The sequence below is a fragment of the Hippoglossus hippoglossus genome, chromosome 4 (genome assembly GCF_009819705.1).
Source record: "Hippoglossus hippoglossus isolate fHipHip1 chromosome 4, fHipHip1.pri, whole genome shotgun sequence".
In the NCBI taxonomy this organism is placed as follows: Eukaryota; Metazoa; Chordata; class Actinopteri; order Pleuronectiformes; family Pleuronectidae; genus Hippoglossus; species Hippoglossus hippoglossus.
Window position 1 is genome coordinate 25,429,483 of NC_047154.1, and position 27,912 is coordinate 25,457,394.

General features: G+C 44.5%; 3 protein-coding genes across 5 annotated transcripts; 2 read left to right on the plus strand and 1 right to left on the minus strand.

Annotated features, from left to right (window-relative positions):
- The first annotated feature begins 6,445 nt into the window (after nucleotides 1–6,445).
- Nucleotides 6,446–10,047, plus strand: LOC117760163 (uncharacterized protein C1orf226). Its single transcript, XM_034582975.1, has 4 exons — nucleotides 6,446–6,607; nucleotides 7,372–7,568; nucleotides 7,905–8,029; nucleotides 8,592–10,047. The coding sequence occupies exons 1-4, from the start codon at nucleotides 6,577–6,579 to the stop codon at nucleotides 9,226–9,228; spliced, it is 990 nt and encodes a 329-aa protein (XP_034438866.1). The 5' UTR covers nucleotides 6,446–6,576; the 3' UTR covers nucleotides 9,229–10,047.
- Nucleotides 10,048–17,611: 7,564 nt separating this feature from the next.
- On the plus strand, nucleotides 17,612–21,606 carry LOC117760154 (tripartite motif-containing protein 16-like protein). Of its 3 annotated transcripts, none has more exons than XM_034582961.1 (9): nucleotides 17,612–17,754; nucleotides 18,087–18,510; nucleotides 18,905–19,000; nucleotides 19,142–19,381; nucleotides 19,471–19,627; nucleotides 19,746–19,790; nucleotides 20,018–20,062; nucleotides 20,320–20,558; nucleotides 21,092–21,606. In XM_034582961.1, the coding sequence occupies exons 2-9, from the start codon at nucleotides 18,175–18,177 to the stop codon at nucleotides 21,392–21,394; spliced, it is 1,461 nt and encodes a 486-aa protein (XP_034438852.1). In that variant the 5' UTR covers nucleotides 17,612–17,754; nucleotides 18,087–18,174; the 3' UTR covers nucleotides 21,395–21,606. The 3 variants fall into 3 exon arrangements, with proteins under 3 accessions (XP_034438852.1, XP_034438850.1, XP_034438851.1); XM_034582959.1 differs by having other exon boundaries at nucleotides 19,142–19,375; nucleotides 19,465–19,627; nucleotides 19,746–19,787; nucleotides 20,000–20,062; XM_034582960.1 differs by having other exon boundaries at nucleotides 19,142–19,375; nucleotides 19,468–19,627; nucleotides 19,746–19,787; nucleotides 20,000–20,062.
- Nucleotides 21,607–22,445: 839 nt separating this feature from the next.
- LOC117760165 lies at nucleotides 22,446–27,912 on the minus strand. Its single transcript, XM_034582977.1, is given in 12 exon segments — nucleotides 22,446–22,604; nucleotides 23,268–23,462; nucleotides 23,548–23,751; nucleotides 23,856–23,962; nucleotides 24,180–24,274; nucleotides 24,566–24,575; nucleotides 24,998–25,076; nucleotides 25,759–25,830; nucleotides 25,998–26,106; nucleotides 26,619–27,315; nucleotides 27,367–27,645; nucleotides 27,648–27,912. Coding segments are annotated over 12 exon segments (2,151 nt in total). The 3' UTR covers nucleotides 22,446–22,565.

The following is a 27,912-nucleotide window of genomic DNA, read 5'->3' on the forward strand; positions in this document are numbered from 1 at the left end:
GTGGGGAGGAGGAGGAGTGTCTGACATGATATTTAGTCCTTCTCCTTGTTTTTAACACGATTGTGCCCCCGATCACTCTGGGGTTTGCATCTCAAATAGGCTCAGGAGGTAGAGAAGGTTGGTGGTTCGATCCCCGGGATCCTCTGGTCCTTGGGCAAGATACTGAATCCCAAGTTTGTCCCTGACGGCTGTGTCTCCAGGTTATGAGCGGTGAACTGCAGCACTTATTGAATGTGAGCATGAATGGGTGAATGCGACTTGCACTGCAAAACACTTTGAGTTCTGTAAGAACTTATATCGCTATGTAAACACAAACAATTTACCAGATGGGTGTGATGTTCAGGCGTCCATATACTTCTGGCCATGTGCTTTACTTCATCTTAAAATAGCACTTAACAGAAACCTTACTTAACTTAACTTCCCGCTGCCTGGTTCCCGCTCCTCTTCCTCTGTAGCTGCTCGTGTCTCTGAGACGCTCTCACTCCAGGGAGCCGTCGGGGTCAGACAGACGGTGATGTGGCAAATGTCTGAATGAATAATTGATCTGAAGACTTTGATACAGAGGAGAGCGAGGACACCCAAACATGTCTGACTACAACCTGCAGCCCCGGCGTCTGCTCTGCTTTCAGCCTCACACGGATCTGCCCAGTGTTTCCTGTCGTCAGCGGTGAAGACGACATCGTATAAATTTTACATCATGTTGGTTTTTATGTCTTTCGGCACTGGGGGCCTTTTGTTTCAGCAGTAATCATCGGGTTTGGTGTCATCGTCCGATATCGCTGCTAAATCGATACAGAACTGATCTTTAAAAATAACGCACAAAACGACAGCCAACAGTAAAAGCGTCATTTCTATAACTTCCAGCCGTAGCATAACCTCATAGTTTTCATATTATAACGTGTGAAAAATACTGAACTTGAGATTCCGACAATGCTGAATCACAGCTGTGATTTTCGATGTATTTCAAGGTTTTGTATTTGCAGCCTTGGCTACGTCTGGTTTGCTGAGTAGTTTCCCAGAGTGTTTATGAACACATGGCAGTAAACGCACCGCGGCTGAGCTTTGTACGTACATGTGGAGACGGTAAACATGGTATTACCGTAACACGGTAACTGAGATGAAGAGAGAGAACGCTCCCCCAGCTGAGAAGCATCCTGCTCCCTGTGATCAGAAACATGTGCCGGGTGGTTTGCGGCTGCAGCACAAAGAGAAGTTAGTGAAACGTCTCAGGATCTTTGATGATGGAGGAGTTTCTCTCTGTGTGCATCGTTGTTTCTAAAACATTTCACTCTGCAGGTCAGGAAAATGAAAACCCTGGAAAAGCTGGTGTGAAATGAAATGAAAGAAACATTATGTTCTTTTCAAACTACTACAGCGAGGATCGTGTTTAGCTTTGTGGCTCTTGGGTCAGTGTCGGTCGGTGGGATGGTCCTCGATGGATTTAGTACAAACATCTTTGGTTCCCTGAGGATGAATTCCTTCGTCTTAAGTGATCTCCTGACTAGTTGAGTGGTTTTAGGTGAAACGTCTCATCAGCTATTGTTAATATTTGGGACAGACATTCATTTGCCCTTCAGGATAAACTGTTATCACTTTGCTTGTTATACTAACACTTAACTTTTCCTCTAGCAACATAATCGGGTCGCAACATGGAAATAAAAATGGTCGATGGAAGAGAAGCACTTATCTCCGGCCTCGAGGGCAAATTTAAACTTCAGCACAAACTTCATCGCTCCCGTTGCTGCGCTCCGCTCTCCTTTCAGACGTCCTCCACCGTCCTCATTGGACCAGTTGTCCATCTTCCAAACAGACACACTAATACCAGTGTCCATGTTTGTGTGATGGAGACACTTCAGGTACAAGGATGCTCTGGCTGCTCTGTAAGAGTTTGTGTAGAAGAGCGTCCTAATTGAATCTCATTGTGTCAGAGAGACGTGGGTCAGAGTCTTCAGGGTCATGACAGGACGAGAGGTTCATTATTTTCTGTGGTACAAGTGGTGCATGTGCGTCAGCTGGATACAGTTCATCATCGTCATGATCTCGAATGAATCACTCGGCTCTGGTTTCGTGTTCTGTACCGGAAAACTCTTAAAACTCTATTTAACACAGGATCCTTTCAGTTACTGTAGCATATCTGTTTGGAGAAGAGAGAGAGAGAAAATCCACACAGGTTCAAACCAATTTCTGCAAATGAAGAAGGACGACATGACAGCTCTCAAAAGTGAAGCCATTGCCCCCTTGTGGCTGGCTGCCAAAAAACGTTCTCCTCCATGTTAGTGGAGCCCCCCCCCCCCATGATTTAACAGCACGTTCACCTAAAAAGACAAATGAAAGCCTTTACATTAGTACCCAGAAGAGATTGTCGAGCTTCTCCTTGACCTTTTTATTCGTCCTGATGGTGGCTCCTGTTAATTATTCCTTTACGACTCTGTGTGGCACTTTCAACACAAAATACCGCACAAAGAGATGCTTAAGAAACCTAAATGATTTGTTACCCTGCTGTTTCTCAGTGTGTGTGTCTGTGTGTGTGTGTGTGTCTGCTGCAGTAATCGCTCTTCTATCGAACAGTCGGGGCAGGTCGCCTCACCCCATCTCGAGTTCCCACCTTATTTACAGAAATGTAATCAGTTTTGTAGTCGGTGGAGATCATGTGGAATTATTCATTGCCGGGTTTGGGGGTTGGAGAGACGGAGCTCGTGGGCTCGTGATGAAGAGTTGTAGCTCCGCACAAATCAGGGGCTTGTCTCAAAGTGTCATTAGTGCTGGTTTCACTTGACAGTTTTGTTGTCGTGCAGCGTAAATGCCGTCGCTGCCAATAAAACAATTCCGGAGGGAAAAACAGGGACGTACTTTGTGAGGAAGTTACCTCGGGTGGAGGAGGAAGAGGAAGAGGAGGAGGAGGAGGAGGAGGAGGAGGAGGAGGTGAAGACAGGTCGGGTTTGTTAATGAGGCTTCTGTTTTCCTGGGAGACTGAGGGTCAGAGCAGGAGGCTCGAGTCTGTCGCTGCGAGACAGATCCTGAGTGATGTTTCTGGGGATGGAATTTAAAGTTCGCTCTGTTTACGTTTAGTTGGGACCTGTTTGAGAAGAGGAGGGAAGGTCAGCTGGGACGAAGGAGGACGGGGGGGTCGGCTTCGTTGATGAAGTGTCAGTCGTCTGCAGGGTTCAGAGTTTACTGATCTGCTGTCAGTTCCTTCTGAAAGAAACTACTGAGGATAATACAACAAATTATAACTCTGTAACTGCAAATAATTCGATTGAATTTGAAGTTTTATCAAATTTACTTCGTAGGATTGTTATGTTTTCTTTAAATTTGCATTTCAGTGATTAATTCTTGGAGGAAAAAAACACTAATGGAGGAATAGTTTCAAATTGAAAAAACTAAAGTGACTATGTAAGTTAATAAACCAGTAATAAGTGTAGTTAAGTTGTATTATTACCTTATTTCAAAACTTGAATCATTGAAATCTCTGTTTTCATTTCCATCTCTTTTACAGCAGAGAATAATCTGCTGTGTTCACTGTCACTGGAGCTTTATCCTTCTTCGTGTCGTTCTCTGCAGACGTCACCTCGACACACACACTAAACTATAATCACACTGTCGGATTAACTCTAACTCCTCCTCTCAGGGCAGATTTTCCAATTTGGTTCATGTTGCAGAGGATTGCATTATCATTTCAGTTGATTCAGTGTGGGCCGCTCGCCCGCTGCCCGCGGTGCATGAGTGAGAGAGAGAGAGAGAGAGAGAGAGAGAGAGAGAGAGAGAGAGAGAGAGAGAGAGAGAGAGAGAGAGAGAGAGAGAGAGAGAGAATCTGCTTTAGTTGTGTTGATGGTTTTTTTATTTTCAGCCCAATAAACGTCTCTTTTAACGGCTCCGTCTCTCATCTCGCTGCTCGGGAAGTGACTGATGACATGCGGCGAGCTTATTGAAATTTAACCACGAATCACCAGCAGGTTTGGAGGGAGCGGGGGGGGGGGGGGGCCGTGACGTGATTTATTAAACACTGAGAACAGCCTCCGCAATTCAGCTGCTGTGTTTGACTAACGCTGTCGAGCTCCTGAAGAAAGAAAGAGAGAAAGAAAGAAAGAAAGAAAGAAAGAAATCCTCAATTCAGTTTTAATTACAGATCCTTCAGGCTTGTTTGTAATTAACACACACACACACACACACACACACTAATGAGCCAGTGGTACAGTCGTCATTAAACAAACAAACCTGCTGCAGGAGTTCTTCAGTTAAACTATCTTCAGCTTTTCCATTCACTCCCATCCGAGGTTCCGAAGTGTTATCGTCCGTCTTTACACTCCAGTGCAGAGGTTTTCAGACTGTGGGTCTGACTGTGCAGGGGAATCAAACACACGGTGTGAGGTGGCCGGGGGGGAGGAGACGCACGCTGTGACACGCAGCTCATCGAGGCAGTTCAGGTGCTTTACTTCTGCCTCAGAGTCACGACTTCTACAAATCTGAACACAGAGAGGATGCACATGTTTTTATACAGAGTCAGTGTGATTTGCACTTTCCAGGCGATTCTATCATTAGCTCCATTTGGAAAAGAAATCCATGAAGGGAACTATTGGCTCTCTCATCTGCTCCAGTCTTTGATCTACACCACGGGGAACATTTCCAGAACAGTCAGATGAGGCAGAGCAGCAGAACATCAAGTGCTCTTGTTTACAGCACATCAACACCGGCGTCGGCCCTCGTCACCAAAACCTCCGGAATCTCCTCGTCTTTCCAAGTCCACGTCTTCGTCTTCTCCGTGTTAGAAACATGACGAGAAGAGATGATCCTCTGTATTTCAACATGTACAGATGAAGGGACGTCTGTCAATATGGAAAAGAAAAGTCCTTAGAGTATCTTGTAATATGAGGAAAGTTTAAATAATCCTGGAAAGGTCTGGGCAAGTTATACTAGATGTATATTTTCATAGATAAACACTGGTATTTGGTATTTATTCTTCCTTCGCCATCACCTCAGGTTTTATTTGTGGAGTCTCTCACTGGATCCCAGTGTATCCAGGACAAACCGACCTCCAGTCCCAGTGGGGGGCGCTGGCATTTGCACAACACAGGACTTTATTCCACCGCCTGTGACAAAACCCAGAATCTGCATTTTGTTCAGAGCTCAGAGAGGAAAAGCCCCGGTGATAAAGAGAGATGATAAATCACATCTGTGTGTAAGTGAAGCCGACTGGACTCGTTTTCCAAGCTGCAGGTTTCACCTCCTCTGCAGCATGAGAAGGGAAAAACCTGTAAAACTTTCAATATGTTTCGATGTCCAGTCACCAGCTCTCCACCCGGAGGTCGGGGGGGGAAGAATACGTGTGTTAGGATCAATCAGGATGATTTGATCGTCTGTGTGATGTGACTCCGTCGATCCTGAGATCTGTGGATGACCTTGTCGTTCACTCGTTACACGTGTTTGACCTTGGTGGAGCGTTTCAGGCCTGACGCATGTAAATGAAGTGTGTGTGTCTTTAATCACAGTTATGACTGGTCAAGGGTTTATCGACTGCAGCAAAAACAAAAGCTGATTTCACCTTTAACAGTGGAGGTCACCACGACTCGAGGCTCTTTTAAAATAATATTTAATAAGAGCCAGTTATGAGTTATAATAGAAACTGCAAGAAAGGAAAATGCAGTAGGGATTGTGTTACACGTTCAGATGCTGCAGCAGCCTGCACTGCGCACATTTCCATTATAATTATCTATTATACAACATAATCTCATATGCACTCAAACACAGAACAATGTGGCTCCAGTACCTGCAGCTACACACACACACACACACACACACACACACACACACACACACTGATCTCTCTTCTGTAATTACATTTATTCTGAGTCTTGATGTGGTTTCACTTCTCTGCTGCAGTAACTGATCTGCAGTTTGATGACTGTTACGAGCAGGTGCCACGAACTTGTTGCTGTTTCCTCGAAGTGACGCTAAATATTGAGTCGTATCTCCTCTTGATAAAGTATTTTTGTACATATAGAGATTTGGACTTAGAGTATAAAGATGGACGACATGACAGCTTCCCAAACCATCTTGATCGCCCCCTATAGTACAGATCATAAATCCTGCCTCCTCCATGTCAGCAGATGGGACATGGACCAAATTACTGCTCAAAACCACCCACCAACATCTGGCTTTTGTCTGCAACGGGAATGGAAACAATCTTCATTCACTCTCGAGTCAAAACACTCGGCAGGAGACGCAGGTTTTTATCGACTTCGGCTCCGATCGTCTCTCATGGAAAGATTTTTACACAAACAACGTGCAGCAGCGATTATTTCTTTCGTATTCTTGCAAGATGGCTCCATATTTGAGATATTTCTGCTTCAGTTTCGTGCAGGAAGTGGATTCACGTCTTTATTTACGATCTATGATCAGTGAAATACTTCTCTGTGTTATGTCAGTGTTCGTGTTTTTGATGCTCTGTGCGCCTGGCTCCAAAAGGTGATATTTCCTCTTCTCCGGCTCTCACACATGAACTCGCGTTACAAACGGATCAATAATCTGCTTCTTTGAACGTAAAATGATCTGAAATGTGATTCCTCTATGTCTCATTAAATGCCTTCCGAGAAACCTTTCTCTCCAAGAGGTAAGAACGTCCGTCTCACGTGGACCGACAAGTTCCCATTTCTGTTCTGCCGTTTCCGAACTTTGTGTTTTCATCCGTCCTCTGATTCATTTTCTTGTTGTGATTCGTGTGCATGTGTCACTGCAGTTGCTTTGTTTATTATCGTGAGATGTACAGTGTTGCCTCTTCTGCCATCTGGACCCTGCATGTTGTTTGTCCTCTGGTGAAATCCCTTTTGTCCCTGATGCAACACGAGTGTGTTTGGTGCAAAGCTGCAGGACTCAAGCAGAGGTGCCGCAGTTCATTCATGCATGAATTCATGAATTCATAACAGCAGCAACACTATCGTTGGTCACTTAAAGGATTTCTCCCCCCAAAAAACTGCAGAAAGTCTTCCCCCCCTTTAGGCTGTAAAGTTGGGGTGAAGAGTTTCGAGTGCGTGGAGGCTGACAGCAGACGTCTGAATTCAAAGCTGCTGCATTGGATTCAAATTGAGACATTAAGTGACAACAAGGAGAAGAAATCCCTTCGGTGTCGTGCACTTCCCAGCTGTTGTAACACATGTTGAGATGTAGTGTTTCCTGCAGAGTTTCGGAGATTTAACAAATGACAAAACAGAAAACTGTCTGCAGGAGAGAAACTGGGGAGCACGCTGCGGATCCCAGAGCAAACATCTCATTCATGTCGTCCGATTCCTGAAGCTTCTGCAGCTTTGCCACCACAGATAACTTGTGTTAAATCCTGCTGTGTGTATTTAACACCTGTTCTCTTCTTCTCTCCTCCAGTTGATCAGAGCATGTTTGAGAACTCCACCGCTCAGCAGCAGAGTCCCCAGATCTCCAGGCCCGGCCAGCCCTCGGCCCGACGCACCCCGGCATCGTCTAATCCCAACCTGGGGTCCAGCACCGCTGAGTCCCCGTCCTCCGGAGGCCAGCAGAGGCTGAAGAACGCCATCAACCTGGGAAAGGCTGTCGGGGCAAAGGTCAGTTTGACATTAACACACAAACAGAAAGTCCTAACGAGTGTGGGTTCTTAAATCCTGTAACCTCTGATCAGGACTTTTATAGAAACCTCCTCTTTCTAAAACAGGTGTCATGATGTTAATGCGAAGTTAGTTGAGCTGATGAATGCTTTCTCTGTTCGCTGCACTCGTTCCAGTTGTTTCTTGGAGGAGAACAGGTGAATACTTGTGGGTTGTGTTCACTCGCGTTTGCTCGTGCGACGACTGCAGGTAAAGCTGAGCTCAAAATCACCACGTAACTTCCACATGTCCTCCTTCCTTTCCTCCTTCCTTTCCTCCTTCCTTGCTCCCTTCCAGGTGAATGACTTGTTGAGGAGGAAGGAGTCCTGCCACCTCGGAGATATCGGGGTAACTGAGGTCAACAAAAACGTTGGTGCCGTGTGGGGCCGCATGGACCAACTCAACACAACTACTGCTAACAGGTGTGTGTGTGTGTGTGTGTGTACGTGTGTGTACGTGTGTGTACGTGTGTGTACGTGCACATAGACACACTCAGTTGAACAATATCCTCTCCAAACTTAATCTCAATCCAAATTTTAACTCTAACCCTGAACCCAACGTTATCATTATTCTCTTTTAATCGTTTCTTGTCCATTTCTGCATTTTAAAAATAATTTGTGACTTCCGACATTTTTCAATTTAATGATAAAAGCAGTGAAGGACATTATCTCGTCGTGGGCACAAATATTAAATTACCTTTGTGGAAAGAAGTGTCAGGTGAAAAGAAGTTTAAATTAAACATTGGCTCAGAAAAACTGAATAATTGAATGTTTTTTCTGTCACATGGTTTTAAATTAGTGATGACGCATCAGAGGAGCTGGAACTTCACTTTTGTATGAATTACTTGGTTAAATAATCAGACTCGTACGATTCTGGTTGTTTTTCTGTGTCTGAATCTGTGGATTTGTTCCAGAAACATTGATCTGTGGTTTCTGCATCTTCGTCCTCACAAGTTTTTGCCTCCTCTCCTCTTTTCTCCTCCAGTCACATTTCCTCCCTCGACTCCTTCCCTCGGCTGGACCCACCACCGCCGTCGGGGAAGAAGCGCCTCCCTCGAGCGCTGAAGACCACCCAGGACATGATGATCTCCTCTGACCCCGTGGTTTCCTCTCCAGACGCCGGAGACTCCTCTTCATTCCTCCCGTCCCCCGGTAAGACGCCGCTCCTCGCCCGGGAGGAGCCGGGGCTCGGCGAGGACGAGCAGCAGGGCGAGAAGGAGGGGGACGGGTCGACGGGCGTCTCATCGCCTCCGGGTGCTGCAGAGAAGAAAGCGTTGGCTCGTTCAGAGTCGACAGGGAGCAGCAGCAAGGTGGATGGAGTGACAGGTGGAGGAGGAGAGGAAGAAGGCCGGCGAGCTGACGGAGACGTGGAGGAACGTCAGCCTCAGCTGCAGCTCTCTGTCCCAGACCTCATCAACAAAGACCCCCCGCCCTGCGACGTCTGGCAGAAGGCGTCAGGGCCCGACGTGCGGCTCGCCTCCACCCCCCGCTCGGGTAAAACCGCCTGCCGCATCAGCCTGGGCGAGGAGGCCCTGCTGGGGAACGGCGCCCCCTGTGGTAAAGGCACCGCGGTGAGCGCCGAAGACGCGGAGCCGCATCCGGACCTGCTGTCGTTTGAGTGACGAGCACAGACGGAGATCAGACACGTTTTCAGTGTGATTCAAAAAGTTTGGAACCTTTCTCCTCGCGCAGCATGAATTCAAACTCTTTACATGTATCCGGCTTCGCTTTGGGAAAAGGGAACACGTTATTACCGGATCCAGGAAGAAGGGTCTGATCTGATGCTTTTCAAACTTTTTAGCAGCTTTTTATACGAGCGGATGAGTTTAGAGGTCGTGGAGATAAAATCTGAATCTGTAGACGTCAGGTCAACAAATCACTGCGAGCGTCTTTTTAACGAATGAAAACAAGGCTGAGCCGCACTGGACGAGGGATAAAGAGACAAATACTAAAGTTTAACTTTATTAGTTTTCAGTATTTTTTCAGTTTTGAGAAGAAACTCATAATATTACGAGAATTTCAAACTTTAGTCGCCCTAATCCTTCGTCGTAAGGTTTAATTCAGTGAAGGCTCAGATTCAAACTAAGAAAAACATCAAAGCTGTAAAATAATAATGTTTTTATCATGTTTTATCTCCTACGACATGTTAATGTCACGTCTGCTTTAAAACAAGCAGATGATTTAATGATGAATGTAATTAATGTCATGAAATATCCATTTAAATGGAACATTTTAGATGAAAAGCTTCATATATCATATATATATATTGAAAATGAACTGAAAATGTAAAACAACAGTTCAACAGATTTTTATATCGATTCATTGCAAATCATTTTTTTATCCATTTAAAGGGACATTTCATTACATGTTAGTCGTAAAATTCATTTATAAACGGAAGCTGCTATGGAACCAGTTAGAAAGTGCAACTGGTGAGATGAGACCAGAGTTACTGTAAAAGGCAGCGTGAAAAGAAAACTCTGGAGGAGAAGAAGAAGGAGGAGACGAGTGGGAGGAGCTGAACGATGGTGGATGTGTTGCAGGAGGTGAAGGTTCGGGGGAGAACTTCTCTTTCAGTCCCGTCAGTTCAAAGTGTTTCTGTCAGAGTGACATCAGGTCCGGACGCCTCGTTGACCTCTGACCTTCGGCTTCATATTAAATTCATGTTTCGTTTTGAATCGTCTTTTCAGTTCAGTCGGAGCTGAAGCAGCACGAAGCAGACGTAAACATAAACTACTTCAGCCAATCAGCAGAATTCAGACGAGTCGTCCAGTTAATTATAGTCGATCCGACAAATCAGCAGCAGCTCGTTGGTTTAACTGACAATAGTGACGCTGTAGTTTAAAGTTTTCTATCCTGCTAATAAAGCTGATTATGTTTGCTAACGATTATTAGAGCTTAATAAACCACAAATCTCTTCTGTGGAGCAGTTTCAGCCGTAGACTGAAAACAAAGATGGACGACGTGTCTCCACTTCCTCCCACTGTCTAGAAATGAAGCCAAAATATCCAGAATACTGACGCGGCCATCTTGAGCCCTTTGTGTACCTCAGCTGTCAATCAGGACGTGTGTCACCTTATTTTTATACAATCAAATATCTAAAACAAAACTTGACAGAAACCACCTTTCAGAACAAACTCTTGGATATTGTCTTTTGACAGAAACACACCGAGTCTTGAAGCACGAGGACATAAAGTCAGTTAATTATCTCTTTTTATTTTAATACGTTTGTTTTAACCTTCAATCAGCAAAGAACAAATGAATGTGTGTCCATCCGGTGAATCCTTTTGAACTGGCTGAAGTGAAAGGGGATGTTTATTTACCCCCCCCGAACCCGACAGAGCGTGAGGACGAGAGGACGGGAGGACGGGAGGACGGGAGGACGGGAGGCGGCAGGTGGAGGGCGAGCTGGAGGAAAAGTTGTTTTAGAGCGAAAAAGAGCGAGACGAGATAATTAGCTGTCGTCAGAGAGAGAGAGAAGAAAGAGGAGTAGTTTATTCAAGCAGATCTTTAAGTGACAGACCAAAGCCTCAAATCATCAGCTCAGTCAGACGCGTGGTCTTTATAAAGAGCTGTCTGAGCGTGAAGAAGCAATAATTCAAACAGAAGAGTCTTTGTTCCTCTTTCTCCTTTTTCACCAAAGTCAGAGCATCGAATGTTCTAATGTTAGGTCACGTCCTTGTTTTTGAATCTTCGACGCTGACGGAAAAAAAAACAACCTGCTCCTGAATCTCCAGTTGTTCTGCAGGATCCAGATGTTCCAGCACAATCAGTATTTTTATAACGCTGTAGTCGGAGAATCTGCTCCGTGCATGTGTGGATGTCTGGATTCAAGTTGACTTTAGAGACACGGATCATGATCCCGGATCGGAAAGTGACCGGTGGCCTCCAGAAATGACCAGTGGGTTTTCCTGACCTCGGAAAAAAACCCAGCACAGAGACAGAGAGAAGTTCCCAGAAGAGACGGAGACGGAGACGGACACGGAGACGGACACGGAGACGGACACGGAGGCGGCTGCAGCTGCGGTTCAGGTCCGAGCCCGGAGGAATGAGAGGAATGTTGGAGCCGGACTCTGGGAGAAGAGAAGCCTTGTCTCTCTCACTGCAAGTGTCTGAAAGATCCCCATTTATTATAGAGCTGTAAATAACCTGAAGATGAACTGGGACATCAGTCATTTCACCCAAATCACAAACAAAAAAAACTGTTTCCCAATTTGTCTTTTCTCATATTTCACTTTAAAAATGAAAACGAATGTGCTAACGAAACCAAAATTAGAGATTTGGATTTTTATTCTAATTATCCTGAGAAATCACAAAGTTCAACACTGGAGACGAAACCATAACTTCAGTCACACCCGGTAAAACAGGATCCTTTTGATATTTATGATGCTGCATATGTTTTTGCTTTTATTCGAATACAACCTAATAACCACTGACCTGAAAACTCCATAAACATTCACTTCAAACTGTGAGTTTATATATTATATAAATCAAAACTTTAAGGCTCAAAAGCTCGAGTCGGAGCCGACGTGCTTCCTGTGATTGACAGCCCCGCAGCATTGTGCTGAATCCTGATTGATGCTCAAAAGAAAACGACAAACTTTTCACATGTCAGCTCATTTTAAACCTGTGAGAAAAACTTAGAGACACGATCACACAAATAAACGCGTGAAACGACCGAAGTCGACAGAACTTTGAGAAGCGGATTTAGACAAAAAAGTGTTTTGTGACCTTTTGTGTTGAACTTTGATTTGAGGTTGTGTTGAGTCCAGTCGGTTTGAACCTGACTGAACAAAACCAAACACTGACGCACAATCAAGAGCCACAAGAAGCTGCTCACAGATTCAAACTAATAGCTTTTTAATTCTGCTTCACAAAAAAAACCACTACACCAGATTTCTTTTCTCTTTTCCAATGAAGGAATCAAGCGTTTGTACATTTTATAGAAATATATCGTCGTTCTTTTTTTTACGTCAACCTTTTGAATATGCAACTTGTTTTCTCGCTCTAACAAATGAAGGAAAGTGATTTATTTTGATATTTTAATATTCAGACGTAGAATCTAGTTGTTGTTGTTAAAGTGTAGAATCTTCTTTTGTTTTTGTTTTTGTCAAAGTCGACGTGATGTCAGTAATTACCACGAATGAAGGAAGCTGCACAAACCTGGGATTTTTTTTTTTATCATCGATTTTTTATCTTTTCACTGCTGCAAATTAAGTGAATTATGTATTGAAAATATGCTACAGAAATCAAAAATGAATCGCTGATTTTGACTTTTATTTTCTTTAATGTATCTGTTTGGTTTTTTTTAAAGTGGGGGATGGAATCACTTCTGTAATCCTTAAAAAACAAAAACTGGAAATAGACCTTTAAATCGTGAGCTTCTTGATTTGTCTCGACTTTTTGTTTTTGTCTCTCTGGGGGGGGGGGGGGAAAGCCCCTCTTGGTCATATCCTGTGTTTTATGTCTCCATCTTAACGCTGACAGCCAACTTCCTGTTTCGATGGAGCTGATGTCAGTTGTTCTCCCTTCAAATCGGTGTCAGTCTCCAGCACAGACGGGCCCTTGTGTGTCCTGCCTCTGGTCGATCGTCTGTTTTTCCAGCAGCCGAAGTTCTTCTCTGATGTTTAATTCATGATGTGTTTTGTCCTAATTCTGGGGGAAAATCCTGGTCGTCCTCTCGGCGTCTCCGCGTGTCCACCGGCCGCGTGAGTAGGAAGAGCTGCAGGAATCCGACAGAGGAAGAATCAAGACGAAGACACGAGACAGATTTGATACCGAACGTCTCTATCGGGGGTGTAAACAGCCGGTCGGCTCAGACACAGGTCCTGTCGCTGTTCAATAATTCAGACGTGATGCATTTATTCATCCTCTACAAAGGATCCAGGCCGTCGTGCATAATGCATCGTGTCGGACGCTGATTCAGCCCAACGCAAACAAACTGATGACTTTAGTTCATCGTCTCATCCGTGGGAAATAAGTTTTCTGCAGAATCAGAAACTATTAGAGTCGCTGCTCTTTTTTTTTCTCGTTTGAAAGTTTCATCAAGCAGCAGAGGAGACAAACTGGATCCTACGTTTCCCATAATGCAACTGGGCTTCAAAACCAAATGTTTAAAATTTTTACCAGAATCTCAAAAGTAAATGAATGTGTAAATAAAGATGGACGACATCACAGCTTCCCACAAGTGAAGCCAAATCATCTGGATGGCCCCCTGGTGGCCGGCTGCAGCATAGGTCATAAACCCCCTGCCTCCTCCATGTTGGCAGATGGGACATGGACCAAATTCTGTATTTATAAAGTCTTGATGTTAGTTATGTGTTGCTTTAAAAACAAGGTCATGATTGACAGCTGAGACTGACTCTGGACTGGTGTTGGCGGGACCTCGCTACCATGGCAACGTCCCCCGACTGCTACAGACTGTGACAGCGGCAGCGTTCGAATCCAGGATGTTTTGGCTTCGTCTCTGGACAGTGACTGACGCTGGAGACGCTTCGTCCGTCTTTATTTACAGTTCCACAGACGATGGTTTCAACCCAGAGGTCAGAGCAGCAGATGTTTTCCTCTGGAGTTGGACTGGTGCATGTTGTTCACGTCCCAGTGTTTCTATCTGGGAGGGAAATCAGCACACGATCACACAGAGCTGCTGCAGATGAGCTTTTCAATTAGTCGTCTCCAGGACGGCGTCAAAATAAAAAACGAGATCTTCTTCGTGACGCCATGAGTGCGACGATCTCATATCTATATAATGTACATTTAACATTTGTTTGTGTTGTTTATAACAATAATCATAACGTATTTATTTATATAAAGTACAAAGTTCTGCACAACAGGGCAACAAATGGTTAAAAGTAAAGTTTGCATTAGTTTAAATAAGCAGAAGTTTCTCTGGTGACGGTCGTGATGGAGGTTTTATGAAACTTTGGTGACTGACGGGTTCGGACTGTGAAGCTTCTCCTCCTCACGTCTCACTTTCTTCTTTCTGTCAAACCTGTTTCTCATCGCGTCTCGAAAGAGGGAAACATCCAACTGGCTCCTCAAGGAGTGCGTCACTGTTATTGTTCAGTTTGAAGGCGGAAACAAGTCAATGAGAGTATTTCACATTGTGCAGATTAATGAACTATTATGGTGGGGGAAAGCCAGAAGTGGTGATTTGGACTCCACACACACACACACACACACACACTGTGCCTGGTTTGTCTTCCTCTCTCAGGAGAAAGCCGGGCTCTGCCGGAGCATTAGTCACTGCCAGCTGGAGGGATGCAGCTCTAATCAGGTTTATTGATCTGCATGGGGGAAAGATTACGACTCTGTTTGTGTGCGAGAGGCAGAGAAAGACGACCTGAGAGGAAAGTGTTGAAGCAATCAGCCTCAAATCAGCTTCATGCACACACAGAAAAACTAATAATCAAAGCTGCTGCTGCTGCTGACGACAACAGCAACACAACACGTTGTGGAGAGATGGATGGACGCACTGATGGAGAAAGATCCTCCCACTAACCTCACCCATGGCTGCTTCATACAGAAAGATACACGTCTAATGATTCAGCTTAGTTTTATCTGTCATAATTCTGTGGAACTGGGTCAATCAATCAATCAATCAATCAATCATCGTCTGTCCTTAACTCTCAACAAGACTAAAACTACAACAAAATAACTATTATTCCATTGTATATTCATATTTTTTCATCTTATATTTATATCTATCTATCCATCCATATATCTATCCATCTATCCATCTATCTATCTATCTATCTCGCTCTCTCTCTCTCTCTCCATCCCTCCATCCATCTCTCTATCCGCCTCATGTGAGGATCCCAGGACGGACAGAAGTGCAGTAGATGCTGTGTGTGATATATGAGAAAGAAAAAGTTACAGAATTTAAGAGAGAAATTGTGTTTTTGTGTTGTTTATATGTTTATATCTTTTGTCCGGACTCCCTTGTTGTTCTCCTTCCTTTCCTTCATTATTCTTCTTCCTCCCCTCCGTCTGCACCCCCCCCTCTCTCGGGGGCCGGTGACATCTCAGACACTAATAGCTCCAGCGCCAACGTCTCACCCTGACTTTTGTCTTTTTGTTCACTCACAACTGGTCGACAGACAGAATATTCACATCACCTTTCCTTCACAGCATCTTCTGTCTTCCCCCTCGTCCGTCCATCCGTCCACGTGTCAGCCAGGGAGCAGCTGCAGCCTCTTGAAGACCACACGGGGGCCTCCTTTGAGGGGGGGGGGGAGGGGAGGCTGTCAGAGAGGGTCCTTTAAACCAGGCGTCAGGACGCAGGGACGGATAATCAGACTCACAGGCTGTTAACTGTGGCAACATCAGCCTCGGGGGCTTCGCTGCAGAAACTGTTACTCTAACAAGCCGTTAAAAGCCACTTCTCAGGCTGTAAAGCTTTTATCTGTCTTCAGGGCAGAAGAGGAAACCTGTCACAGTGATAGAACTCTTTCATTTGTTCCCAGCTTCTTATTCAGATTCCCCACTGGAGCAAAGTGAGGGATTATATTTGTCACAACAGGGAAAAGCCAGAATTAGACTAAACACGTTATAACGTTTCTTCTCCTCTGCATTAGGTGGGTTCCCTCAGGAGCCGACTGAAAATAAAACCAGCGCCTCGCAAACAGATAAATAAAAACAGTAAAGGTGTCAGAGTGTTTTACAGCTTCAGTTTAATCTCTTTGTAATAACTGTTTTTAAAGGTTCTGTATAAAGTGAATTACTCTCCGAGGTGCGTCTCAGACTATATGTTCCTCTGAGGACATTTCACAGTAGATTGTCCATCAAACTGAGTCTTGAGTGTAACTTTCATCTGTGAGTTAGATGAAGTGAAGAGGAGACACTCTGTGGTTTCACTGCAACGTGTTCTCCTCCGAGGATTCAGAGGAGAACCTGTTTAAATGTTCTGTGAGTGAACTCCACTCACCACAGCTCCACCAGCTCCTTTCAGACATGTGCTCATGTTTCTGTGTGGTGGGATTCCATCACTGGTTCAAATGCAGATGCAACCCCTGTATACCATAGTCATGGCTCCATCTAGTGGACAAGAGATGCTATTAAGAAAAGATAAAGTGACAAAAAGTGAAAATGAATGATTATTTGTTGATTATCATCAACATTTGCTAAATGGACTGTGGGGTAAGATATATATATATATTTTTAATATCAATTACTGTTTCCAAAGTCCACAATGATCACTGAGACTGGATGTTTAGACCAATGTGGACAAAAGGTCCTGAAGGTCTCAGAATAAATGAATTGATGAACATGTTTATTTCCATGACAGAAAAACAAAGAGTTTATCTGTTGCTGAGTAAAGTGACAAGAAGAAGAAGAAAACACATCGACAAACAAAGTGTTAATGCATAAATATATAAATGTAGAAATACATATATAAACAAATAAATGTAGAGATAAATAAACAAATATAGAAATAAATAAATAAAGAGATGATTCATGAAGAAATGTAGAAATAAATGTATGAATACATAAATAAATACATGTCGAAATGATTAAATAAATATAAAAGGTAATTAATTGTTAATTAATTTTGAAATTAATTCATACAAAATGAAGGCTTAAAATAAATGCATGAATAAATAAATATAGAAATTTATAAATAAATGTTGAAATTGAAAAATGCTTGTAGAAATTAATAAATGTAAAAATAAATGATTACATTAAGAATTACATGAATTAATAAATGTAAAACTAAGTTTATGAATGTATAAATAACTGAATACATCAAGAATTTAATAAATTAATGTGAGAAATATATGAATTAATGTAGAATTGAACTATGTTTAAAAATACAGAATATACTGTTTGTTTATACTTTAAATTCAGACCATTAATCTCATTTTATTTTAAACTCATTAACTTTATTTTCAGTTAATTATAATAAAAGATAAATATAACTCTGTGATTCTGTATTTTCACCAGCAGGAGGCAGTGAAACTCAAACTGAGCTGTTTTTCCACACCGTCTTTTTTCACTTTCCCTTTTCCGGCTCCTACTTCCTGTTTCCGGTTTCCTCCTGTTTATGTTTGCAGACAATCTGTGACACTCGGTCACAAACTACATTAATATACGTTATAAATAAAACATTTTTAATATAAAATTCGAGGACGGACTCTGCAGCTAAACTTCAGGTCAGTGAACTTCTCTTTAGTCTCGTGTTGTTTTGATCTCTAACTTCTGCAAAGACCTTTACTTTATGATTCATCCCATAATTTACATCACATCATCTTCCTGTTTAGTTATAATCAATAAGAAGATGAGTTATGAAATGAAGATAAGATCAGATCAGATAATCCTCCATCAGTTCAACTACTGTAGTATACTATCTACAATGTAAACACTGTAAATAGGATTTAATGCAGAAGATATTGAAATTGCACAAAAAACTTTCTTACTAACTTTGTTCAGTTGATATTATAAAATAAATAAATGTGTGTTTCCTGTAGTTTCTGTGCGTCCTCAGTAGGTGGCGTGTTTTCATTTGTCCCCTCCTCCCTCTGTTTGTCCTGTTTGTCCTGTTTGTCCTGTTTGTCCTGTTTTCTCCAGCTCCCATGGCTCAGCCTCCTCTCATGAACCCCGACAGCTTCACCTGCTCCATCTGTCTGGAGCAGCTCTCGGACCCGGTCACCGTCCCGTGTGGACACAGCTACTGCATGCGCTGCCTGACGAGCCACTGGGACCGTCAGTCCGTGTACTGCTGTCCCCAGTGCAGAGCGTCCTTCAGTCCCAGACCCAAACTGGGCAGGAACACGCTGCTGGTGGAGATGCTGCAGAAGCTCGGCTCCGTCCAGCTGAGCCCGGTCCCCTCGGCTCCTCCTCTGTACGAGAGCTTCGAGCACCCCACCTTCGATGTGTCCTCCGTCCGTCCTGAGAGGACAGACGGAGAGGTGAGGCAACTCACAGCTGATCTTTAGCTGTTGTCTCCTCCTTAGGTTTCTGACAAAGTATTTAATGTGTGTGTCAAATATTACTTCAAAAGGATTGGTAGCTGATTTGTAAAAAGAAAATGGTTCGAAAACATATTTTCCACTCAACATTAATTATTCCAGGTATTGTTTAGCAAATGAAAGGACTTAGACACAACCTAAAGATCGTATAGATTGTAAAATAAAAAATAAAATACACTTTGAAGTCAGAAAATGACGTCACATAGTCTTTTTCAACCAATAAGAATAGACACACAAGCTTCGCAGCTTATTTAAAGGAACCAATCATCACTATGAAATGTCATTTCTTCAATATAATAAAGCTGTTTCGTGTCACGTCTGGTTTCTCGTCCAGAGGCTGGTGGGAAACACACGGAGACGTCTCGCACAGCAGATCCAAGAGAGGGAGGTGGAGATTCAGCAACTGAAACAAAGTCTGCGTTCGTTGTCTGTGAGTAGAAAAAGACGTCGTATGTTACGATGCACTTCAAGGAAGTGTGCGGCTGCTGCGACATGTAGCAGCAGTAAATATCGTATATTCAACCTTTAGCTGCCAATGCAACCGACTGAGTGTCAGCGTTTGTTTCCTCAGCGTCAGGCCAAAGCCGCCGTGAAGGACAGCAGCAAGATCTTCTCCGAGCTGCTGGAGTTTGTGGAGCGTCGCCGCGTCGAGATGAAGGAGCTGATCCGGGCTCAGGAGAAGGCTGAGGTGGCTCGAGCGGAGAACCAGGTGCAGCACCTGGAGCAGCAGGTCTCAGAGCTGAGGAGGAGAGACGCTGAGCTGGAGCGGCTGTCGCTCAGTCAGGACCGACACCTGATCTCACAGGTGATGGTGGAAACACACCTTTGAGTTGGGTGTTATCACGGTCTCGTGTTTGAGTTCAGTTCTGACTGCTGCTGCCGTATCTCCTGCAGCAGATGTGTCAGTCGGACCTCGGTCCAGATGTTGCAGGAGCAAACCGCTCTCTGACGATCTGTCCACATGTTTCCTTCGGGCCTGTGAGACGAGCCATCTCAGAGCTGAAGGAGCAGCTGCAGAGTCTGTATCTCAGAGAATTCCCAAGTATCACCGCTGCAGGTCCGTTTATATTCATCTGAACATCCCACTCGATTTTAAACATTACATCATGAGAGACGAGTGCATCCAGCTCCTCTCGGGCGTCACTGGGTAAAGTTCTGCTGTCGTGTTTTCACAGTGAAATCTGTGAACCTCCTGCAGATGAAACAGGTCGACGAAGGTGAGTGAATCTTTTTTTTAAAAGATATTACATCATGTAAAATGATTTAAACATTAAATGTGCTGCTGTAACGTTCACAAGAGAAACACACGTCTGTAGATCGTCAGTTTCTTGTCACTGCTATGATTCATGTTTCGTTTAAAACCTACTGGAAACGTTGTGTCTCTGGTTTGACTTGTTTCATAGGATTTCTCCTTCTTTTACTCCTGCAGCTGCAGAATCTGGTAAATCTCCAGTCGCCCCGGCTCTGAACAACAGGAGTGAACTGCTTCAGTGTGAGTCTCATCCACCAGACGCTGGTCAGACCTTTAATCAGAGTGTATCTATTCTCTGTATTTATCTGTTTCTGTTTAGTAGGTATATCGTTCTATATGATTTTATTTATTTGATCATGTTCTTATTTACACTGAGAATAGTTCTGCCTTAAATACCTTTCACCTCTGGTTTTATCTACTCCTTTTATTGAGTATTTTATTATATTGATTGTATGAAATACAAATGAAGTCCAAGTTTGTGTTTCTCTTCTGGGCAGACTTCTGTTCTCTTTCTCTGGACCTGTTCACGGCTCACAGGTTGCTCTCTCTGACGGGGGGGAACCGTGTGGTCAGTCGAACCGGAGAACTTCACCCGTACCCCGACCACCCGGATCGCTTCGACACCTGGTGCCAGGTGCTGTGCCGTGAGGGGCTGCAGGGCCGCAGCTACTGGGAGGCGGAGTGGGAGGGAAGCGAGGTGGTGCTGGGGCTCACGTACGAGAACATTCAAAGAAAGGTACTTTTTTATCAAAATGTGTTTTTAATGCAACGTGATGCTTTTTTTTACTGAGCAACAGCGCCCTCTGCAGTCAGTGATTGATTCTGTTGGGCTCAGACTGTTTAGTTCCACTCACTGAACTGAAATATTACCCATGATCCTCTGCTTCTTAAACCAGAAGAGCTGCTGCTGTAACAAATCCACCAAACTCTGTTCATGATTCTTCATATTTTAACAGTTTCCTGCTGAATATTGGAGATAAACTCTGGTTTTTAATAACTCCTGAGTCTTTTGAACTGATCTCAGTTCAGCTTCACTCTTCAACTGGAGCTGGTTGTGACAGTTGAAGCTGTGACTCTCAGTCAGTTCTTCTCACAGGAGATGGAACCCACTCACCAGTGACAGAGAACAGATGGAAACTTTCTCCTTGTTCACACTCACACATCAGACTCTTTTAAATCCAGCTGCTGCTTTAAGGTCAAAAAGTTGGATTGTGTTTTGTTTCAGCTCTCGTCGTGTGTCCGATTTAATCGTTGACTCTCTGTCGTCAGGGATCATCTGACAAGTGCAGACTGGGACACAACTTCCTGTCCTGGAGTCTCTGCTGCAGCTCCTCCTCCTTCAGCTTCTGCCATGGCAGAGAGAAGCAGGCGGTGGCGCTGGCGGCTTCCAGCTCGCTGTCCCGCAGGGTCGGGGTGTTCCTGGACCACGACGCCGGACTGATCTGCTTCTTCATGGTGACGCCCGGAGGAGTCGTCCTCCTGCACAGGGTGACGACCAAGTTCGACCTGCCCCTCTACGCTGCGGCGTGGCTGGGATCCGAATCCACTGTCACCCTCTGCACGGTGGACTGACGCAGCACAGACATCGAGACGCTGTGTGGGTCAGTGGTTTGAATATCATTTAGTAAAATTCACTCAGGACTAGACGAGATACCTCAGATGATAATGAAAGAAACGTCATTTTTTTTATTTTCAGGAGAATGACAAAATACCATTTCTGTACTGAAACGACAATGTGGCATTTTTTAATAATTGTAATCGTATTAAAAATCTAACCTATCCACACATATATATATATATATATATATATATACTCATATCGATATGCAGGCTTCTTCACACTACATTTAACTTTATTAGCCTCAATGTTTATTGTAGTTCAGAATATAAACGAGCCTTTTACTCATTTAAACCTTTGTTTTTAATGCGTTTAATTCATCAAATATTAGTTGACGAGTCCGGCTCTAGCATTGATGCCGTTACTTTACTGAAAACTAGATGTGTATATAATGTAAAAGACTCTATATAATCAGTGCATGATTGTGAAACTGTCACTATATTAACACTTGATGCCTCACTGACTGACGGCTGGGACATTTGCCCGGGATCAGACTACGTGATGTCGAACCATCACGTTTCCCTGTCAACGACTCGTGTGGCCTCAGTAACGGACATTTTCCAGAGAATATGAATATCTCAGGATGAACGTTCTGGACATTTTCCTTCCTTCATTCTTCATGTGTAAAAAGTAAACAACAGAAAATGTCCAGACCCAATTATTTGGACATTTCCCCAGAGACAACAGCTCGTGTGTTAAAGGGTCTTTTCACCCATATTCTAAACATTACCTCGTGTGCTATCCAGCCAGGTCATCCAACTACATTGTAAGAGACAGAATTTATTTTTATATGTCATGTATATTTTGATGAAACAAACACACAGACCTCAGTGTTTAACAGTTTGCACATCAGGATTAGTGGCTCAGTAGAAAGAGGAGGACTAGTCTCTGTCTGTAGAACGACATTTTAAGTGTTAAATCTATTTTCACCTTCATTTTATTGTAATGGAAACAGACCAAACCAATTATGTAACCTGTGATTAAAAAACACTAGAGACAAGAGTAGCTTCAGTGCTCGAGTTGGATTTTTATTATTATTATTAACCGTTGACACAAATCAGCAGAGAAACAAGGCGTGACGAAAGACGGGAACAAAGAAAAAAAAAAAAAAAAGACAGCCCGGGATTAGATCTTGTTGAAAGCAGCAACGTCGACACTCTGGATCTGAAACAGAGCAAACAGGGAACTGGTGAGACTCGAGTGAACGTGTCGCGGAAACAAGATTTCAAATGTATAAACTTCTGTTTACGCCTCATTTATGCAGCAATGTACCGACTGTGCCAGTTTAATAGGTACACCTAACTTCAGGTTATCTAATACTGATAAATATGATCTTCCTGAAGGTTATAATGTTCAGTTTTTGTTTTAACCTGCCTGTCAAACCCAAGTGTCCTAATTTCAACCATAACAATAAAAAGCAAGTTGATAAAGAAGCTCTGAGTTTGTGGTTTTTCAGCCTCGTCTTCACTACTGGTGTTTTTTTTACACGTCTATTATCTCCTCAGTTCTTAAAGATAAGTCTGTCCACAACCTTCTTCTTATAAATTATCTCCTTTCAGACGATGAAACCAAGCAGAACGTTGTGATAAAGTTTAACGAGGCCGACGCCTGTGAACGTCAGTAATGTGCTGACGTAGATTCTCAATTTAGCTGCTGACGTATGATTAGAACTATTAGTGCAAACCAAACATAGAGAAACCGGTTATACAGCCACCACGATGTTCCTCATCACACAGAGCAACAGTGGGCAAACAGATACAGACATTAGAGTTTTAGAAAAACTACAGTGTGACTTCTGTAGAAACACTTTAAAAAACAACTACTTACAAAGTCTTCAAACTTGGTGATCTCCTCCTCCAACAAGTCCGTTCCCACCTTGTCGTCCTCCACCACACACGCAATCTGCAGCTTCTTGATGCCGTAACCCACAGGAACCAGCTTGGACGTGCCCCATAACAAACCGTCGGCCTGGACTGAGCGCACACACTCCTCCAGCTTCACCATGTCCGTCTCGTCGTCCCACTGGAAAATACAGGGGAGGAGGACGGTGAGTGTAAGAGTCGTGGGAGATGTCAACACTTCATTTTGAGTAAAATCAGAGACTTACAGGTTTGACATCCAATAAGATGGAGGACTTGGCGATGAGGGTGGGCTTCTTGGACTTCCTCTCCGCGTACTCTTTCAATCTCTGTTGTTTCAGGGTCTCTGCCTCCTCGTCTTCATCACTGCCGAACAGGTCGATGTCGTCATCATCGTCCTCCTCCTCCTCCTCTTCAACTGGGGCGCTGGTCTTCTGCTGGACAGAAGTGCCCTGAAGGGAGAAACCTCGGTTACTCAGAACGCTTCAGTCACTTTCCTGCAGCTGAAGTAATGGAGGTGATAATTGAAGTTGTTGAACTTGATGGAGAAACTCACGTTTGTGCAGGGGACTGAAGGAGCAGGAGCCGGGGTCACAGGAGATTTCTCCAGAACCGCAACTCGACATTCTAGTTTGGAAAGCGCCGCCCGCAAGTTGTCGACCACTGAAGAGAGAGAGAGTCAAACCAGAGTCATGAGTTAATATAGAGCCCGACCTATAAGGAGGTTTGGGGGTCGAGGCCGATATATTAAAAAGAAACTTTGGTAATGATTCCTAAGATGTCGAAATGAAATTGAGCCTTGATATTTTAAAGTCTAACCACAAACTTTATTATAAATAACTATGGATAAAAAGAAAATACAACAACACAACACACCCACCTTTGTGTAGGCTCTGGTTCTCCAGCTCCAGGCTGTTGATGCGAGAGATGACTTCTCCTTGATCAGCTGCTGCACCGCTGCTGCTGCTGGTGCTGCTCTGCACGAGAAGATCACAAAGACAAGCAGATGAATACAGAGACAAACACCTAATGACTGATTTAGTAGCTTTGTCAAACCCAGGGTTGTTAAACCTAAAGTGTAAACACACGACACACAGCACACAGCCAGAGTCCATCTACAGACGGCTGCAGCACAGACAGGAGCTGTAGACGGACTCTGATAGAAAACACAAGGGTGATGAAGCAGCTACTTCGTCTGTATCAGCAACTGTAAATAAAAGATGGGCGACTTGACAGCTTCCAAGTGTGAAGCCAGAGCATTGCTCCCTGGTGGTGGGCTGCAGTATAGGTCATAAACCCCACCCCCTCCATGTTAGCAGGTGGGACACAGGCCAAATAACAAAATAATAATTTTAGGTCGTCATCAGACTGATGCAAGTTCAGATTTGAATTATTCTGAGAAGTTTGATTTTGATTAGTTATTTGCTGCCATATAAATGGGCTGTAACGTCATGATTGACAGCTCAGACTGACTTGTGATTGGTTCACATCACTACAGACTGACGTCACCAGAGCAAGATGGCAGTTTTGTACGGGGGGGGGGGAAGCAAAGGGGCGTCGTCCATCCTTATTTACCGTCATTAGTCTGCATCTACAGCACTCCACACAGAAACGTCTTCTAAAGTTGAACTCTAGTGAACTCAAGGTGGCGCAGGGACAAAGTGTTTGGCAGCGGAGAAGCTTCCGGGGACACACGAGGTCTGCTGGCACTTACACACTTTGGGTGTTGGCTCATGGAAGGTTGAGCAGACCCTCTCTGACACAGTGTCGTCTTCAGCTGGGGGGGGGGGGGGGGGGGGGGGGGGGGGGGGGGGGGGGGGGGGGGGGGGGTTTCAGATATGAAAAAGGAAAACACCAGGGAAGAGGAGCAAACTGGATAAAGTACATGATGAAGGAACGATGCTCAGGAGCGAAGACGACAACATGAAGAGATGGAGGGTTGTGGGAAAAGATAAGTCTAGAAACTGAGACACACACACACACACGCACGGAAGGTTTGTTTGTCTTCAGCTCAAAAGACAGAGCTCCTCTACTTCAACTTAGAAACGTACATGAAACACAAAAGAGCTCAGACGGTGTCATCAGCGCTGCAAAGGAAATTATAAAAAACCTCTTCATGGACATTAATGGGTTAACACACCAACTACACAACTTCTCTTATCTGCCTCTTATCTGAGTTTGAAAGGTCAACGTGGTAAAAAAAGAGAGAGAACTAAAGAAAGTCAAAACGACACGTAGCACTAACACTTACTGTACAGACCCACCAATGAAATCACACAACGTGACAGCGTAAATCAAAACTTAGTCAAATAAAGCAACACAACTCTGTCACACGAGAATAAAGTAAAATGAGAAGTAGCATTTACCGTGTGTCACGAACATTTTGTCTTTGCAGTTTCACATTATTTCAGACTTTTTGACGTGAGCTAAGAGAAAAGTTGTGAACATCAGAAACTTACTCCAGCGAGAGACTTCTGGATGTTTTCCCGAGCCCGTGCGATGTCCTGCAGGATGCTGTTCGCTCCAGCGTCCTAGAAGCAAAGAAACACAAGTCAATGGTCGATTCATCCATGAATTTAACTTTCTGTGTTTACATTTACAAACTTAATGCCTCTGTATCTACTGGTCAGAAGTCTAAGAACAACTAGTTTATTGAAATATATAGTAAAACACAAAGAATCCCTGCTGTGTTTTCTACCTGTGCTGGTTGTGAGGAGCCGTTCATGTTTTCGTAGAAGCGTCTCTCGGCCTCGTCGTAGCGAGGTTTGTCAAACCAGATCTTCTCCTGGGCCAGAAAGTTCATGGTGCTACAGCGGAAAGAGTGAGGAAGGAGAAAAGAGGGAAGTTTGAACAGGACACAGGAAGTCAGGGAAAAAGAAAAAGAAGAATATACATTACTACTAATATTTCAGTGAATTATACTTCAAGTGTTAACTATATTCACAATTATTAGCTGTAAAATCGTATTTTCTTCCCCCATCTGTAAAATTCTTATTCTATATATTCTTTTATCCACACCCCCCACAAACAGACCATTCCAACACAACTTTAAAAATCAAACCTTGAAAAAAAGTAAAGTTGGCAAAACACAACAATGATTCCGTTCAAACGGTCATTTGAGACAATTAAAATCATACTGGAATAAAGAATGAATGAACCAAGACGAATGAAAAACCAAAACATAAGAGACAAGGAGAAATAAAACTCACACATTCCAAACAAAATAAAGAGGGGAAACACACGATGGCGTAAAGAGAAAATCAAAAGAAAGATGAACTGAAACGTCTGGAGCGGCTCCATTCTCCCAGTTTGCTCATACTTGTCCCCCAGTGGAGCCGTGGAGGCAGCTGACGAGGCGTCGGCTTCTGGCCTCCGACCCTTCTTCCCCACCACCACGGCTTTATCTCCACTGTAGCCATGGAAACGGCTCTCTGCAGCATCATACCGCCACTTGTCCAGCCACACCCGCTCGTTGTCTGGGTGAAGGAAGTAGCAGACTCCTCCTACCCCCGACGCTTCTTCCTTCTCCGGGACCTCGGCCGGCTCCTCCTCTTCTTGGATCGGGTGCAGGGCGTGAAAGATTTCCGCTTTACCCGGCTGGACCACGCGTTTTTCCTCCACTACCTCCTCCTCCGCCACCGCTTCCTCCTCCTCTTCCTCTTCTACAAGGCTTTGAGGGTGCTCGCCGTTTCTGGACGAGGAGGCGCAGCCAGAGCGCTTGGAGGAATTGTTGCCGTATAGATTCTGGTAAAAGGCGGCTTCAGCGCGGTCGTACAGTGGTTTCTCCAGCCACACCTCTCGCAGCAGCTCCACCGTGAAGCGAGGCAGTCCGTTAATCGACTGTCGACTGGTTGGCGTGACGGCTGCCTGCTGGACAGGGGTCGCAGGGGTCGGCGCCAGAGATTGATATCCTTCGTCGGGTGTTCTGGGTGCGGTGGAGCGGTTGGGTGGGGACGGGAGGTCCAGAGAGTTTGGAACGGATGGCTGCGCAGATTCTTCGGCGAAGCGGTGCTCTGCTTGGTCAAAGGTCGTCTTGTTCACCCACACCTCCTCAACGACATGGTGACAGGCCACCTGATCGCCGTGGTGGCAAACCGCTCCAGAGACAGATGGAGCCGCAGTTGATGGAGAGTTTGAGTGTTTGCTCGGGGCCGGAGGGGACCGGTTCGACTGGGTGGTCCCGTTGGAGGAACCCGCCAGCCAGCACTGATAGAGGCTCTCGGCTCGCTCGTAGATGCTGCGTTCAAACCACACGTTCCCACACTCGGACTGCAGGCCGATCAGAGCGGCACGGGGCTCAGATGGCTGCCTGGCCTTTTCTGTGGCTTCTCCAGAGTCTTGGTCTCACTGTTGGCCTTCTCTTCAGCGCTGCTCTCGGGATTAGAGGAGCGTTTCTTGCGGCGGCGGCTTTTGCCACTGCGCTTGCCATCTCCGTTCATGCTGCCACTCTCCGGGGAAGATGACGCCGTCTCTTCGTTTCTCTGACCTGATTCAGTCTTGTTCCTACAGCCCGGAGCTGCGTTTGAGGACCGGTCCACTTGACAGTGGTTTGGAGGCTGATCGTGCTCCGACTGATCTGCTGCCGAACACTGGGGGGTCTTCTTAGACATCAT

What these genes read in the sequence shown, in the direction of transcription:
- LOC117760163 (XM_034582975.1), top strand. Translation starts at nt 6,577, where the DNA reads ATGCCTTCCGAGAAACCTTTCTCTCCAAGAG. An exon ending in GAAACCTTTCTCTCCAAGAG is followed by an intron (nt 6,608 to 7,371) that starts GTAAGAACGTCC and finishes TCTCTCCTCCAG; the next exon opens with TTGATCAGAGCATGTTTGAG. An exon ending in AACACAACTACTGCTAACAG is followed by an intron (nt 8,030 to 8,591) that starts GTGTGTGTGTGT and finishes TTTCTCCTCCAG; the next exon opens with TCACATTTCCTCCCTCGACT.
- LOC117760154 (XM_034582959.1), top strand. Translation starts at nt 18,175, where the DNA reads ATGGCTCAGCCTCCTCTCATGAACCCCGACAGCTTCACCTGCTCCATC. An exon ending in CCCAAGTATCACCGCTGCAG is followed by an intron (nt 19,628 to 19,745) that starts GTCCGTTTATAT and finishes GTGTTTTCACAG; the next exon opens with TGAAATCTGTGAACCTCCTG. An exon ending in ACGAGAACATTCAAAGAAAG is followed by an intron (nt 20,559 to 21,091) that starts GTACTTTTTTAT and finishes CTCTGTCGTCAG; the next exon opens with GGATCATCTGACAAGTGCAG.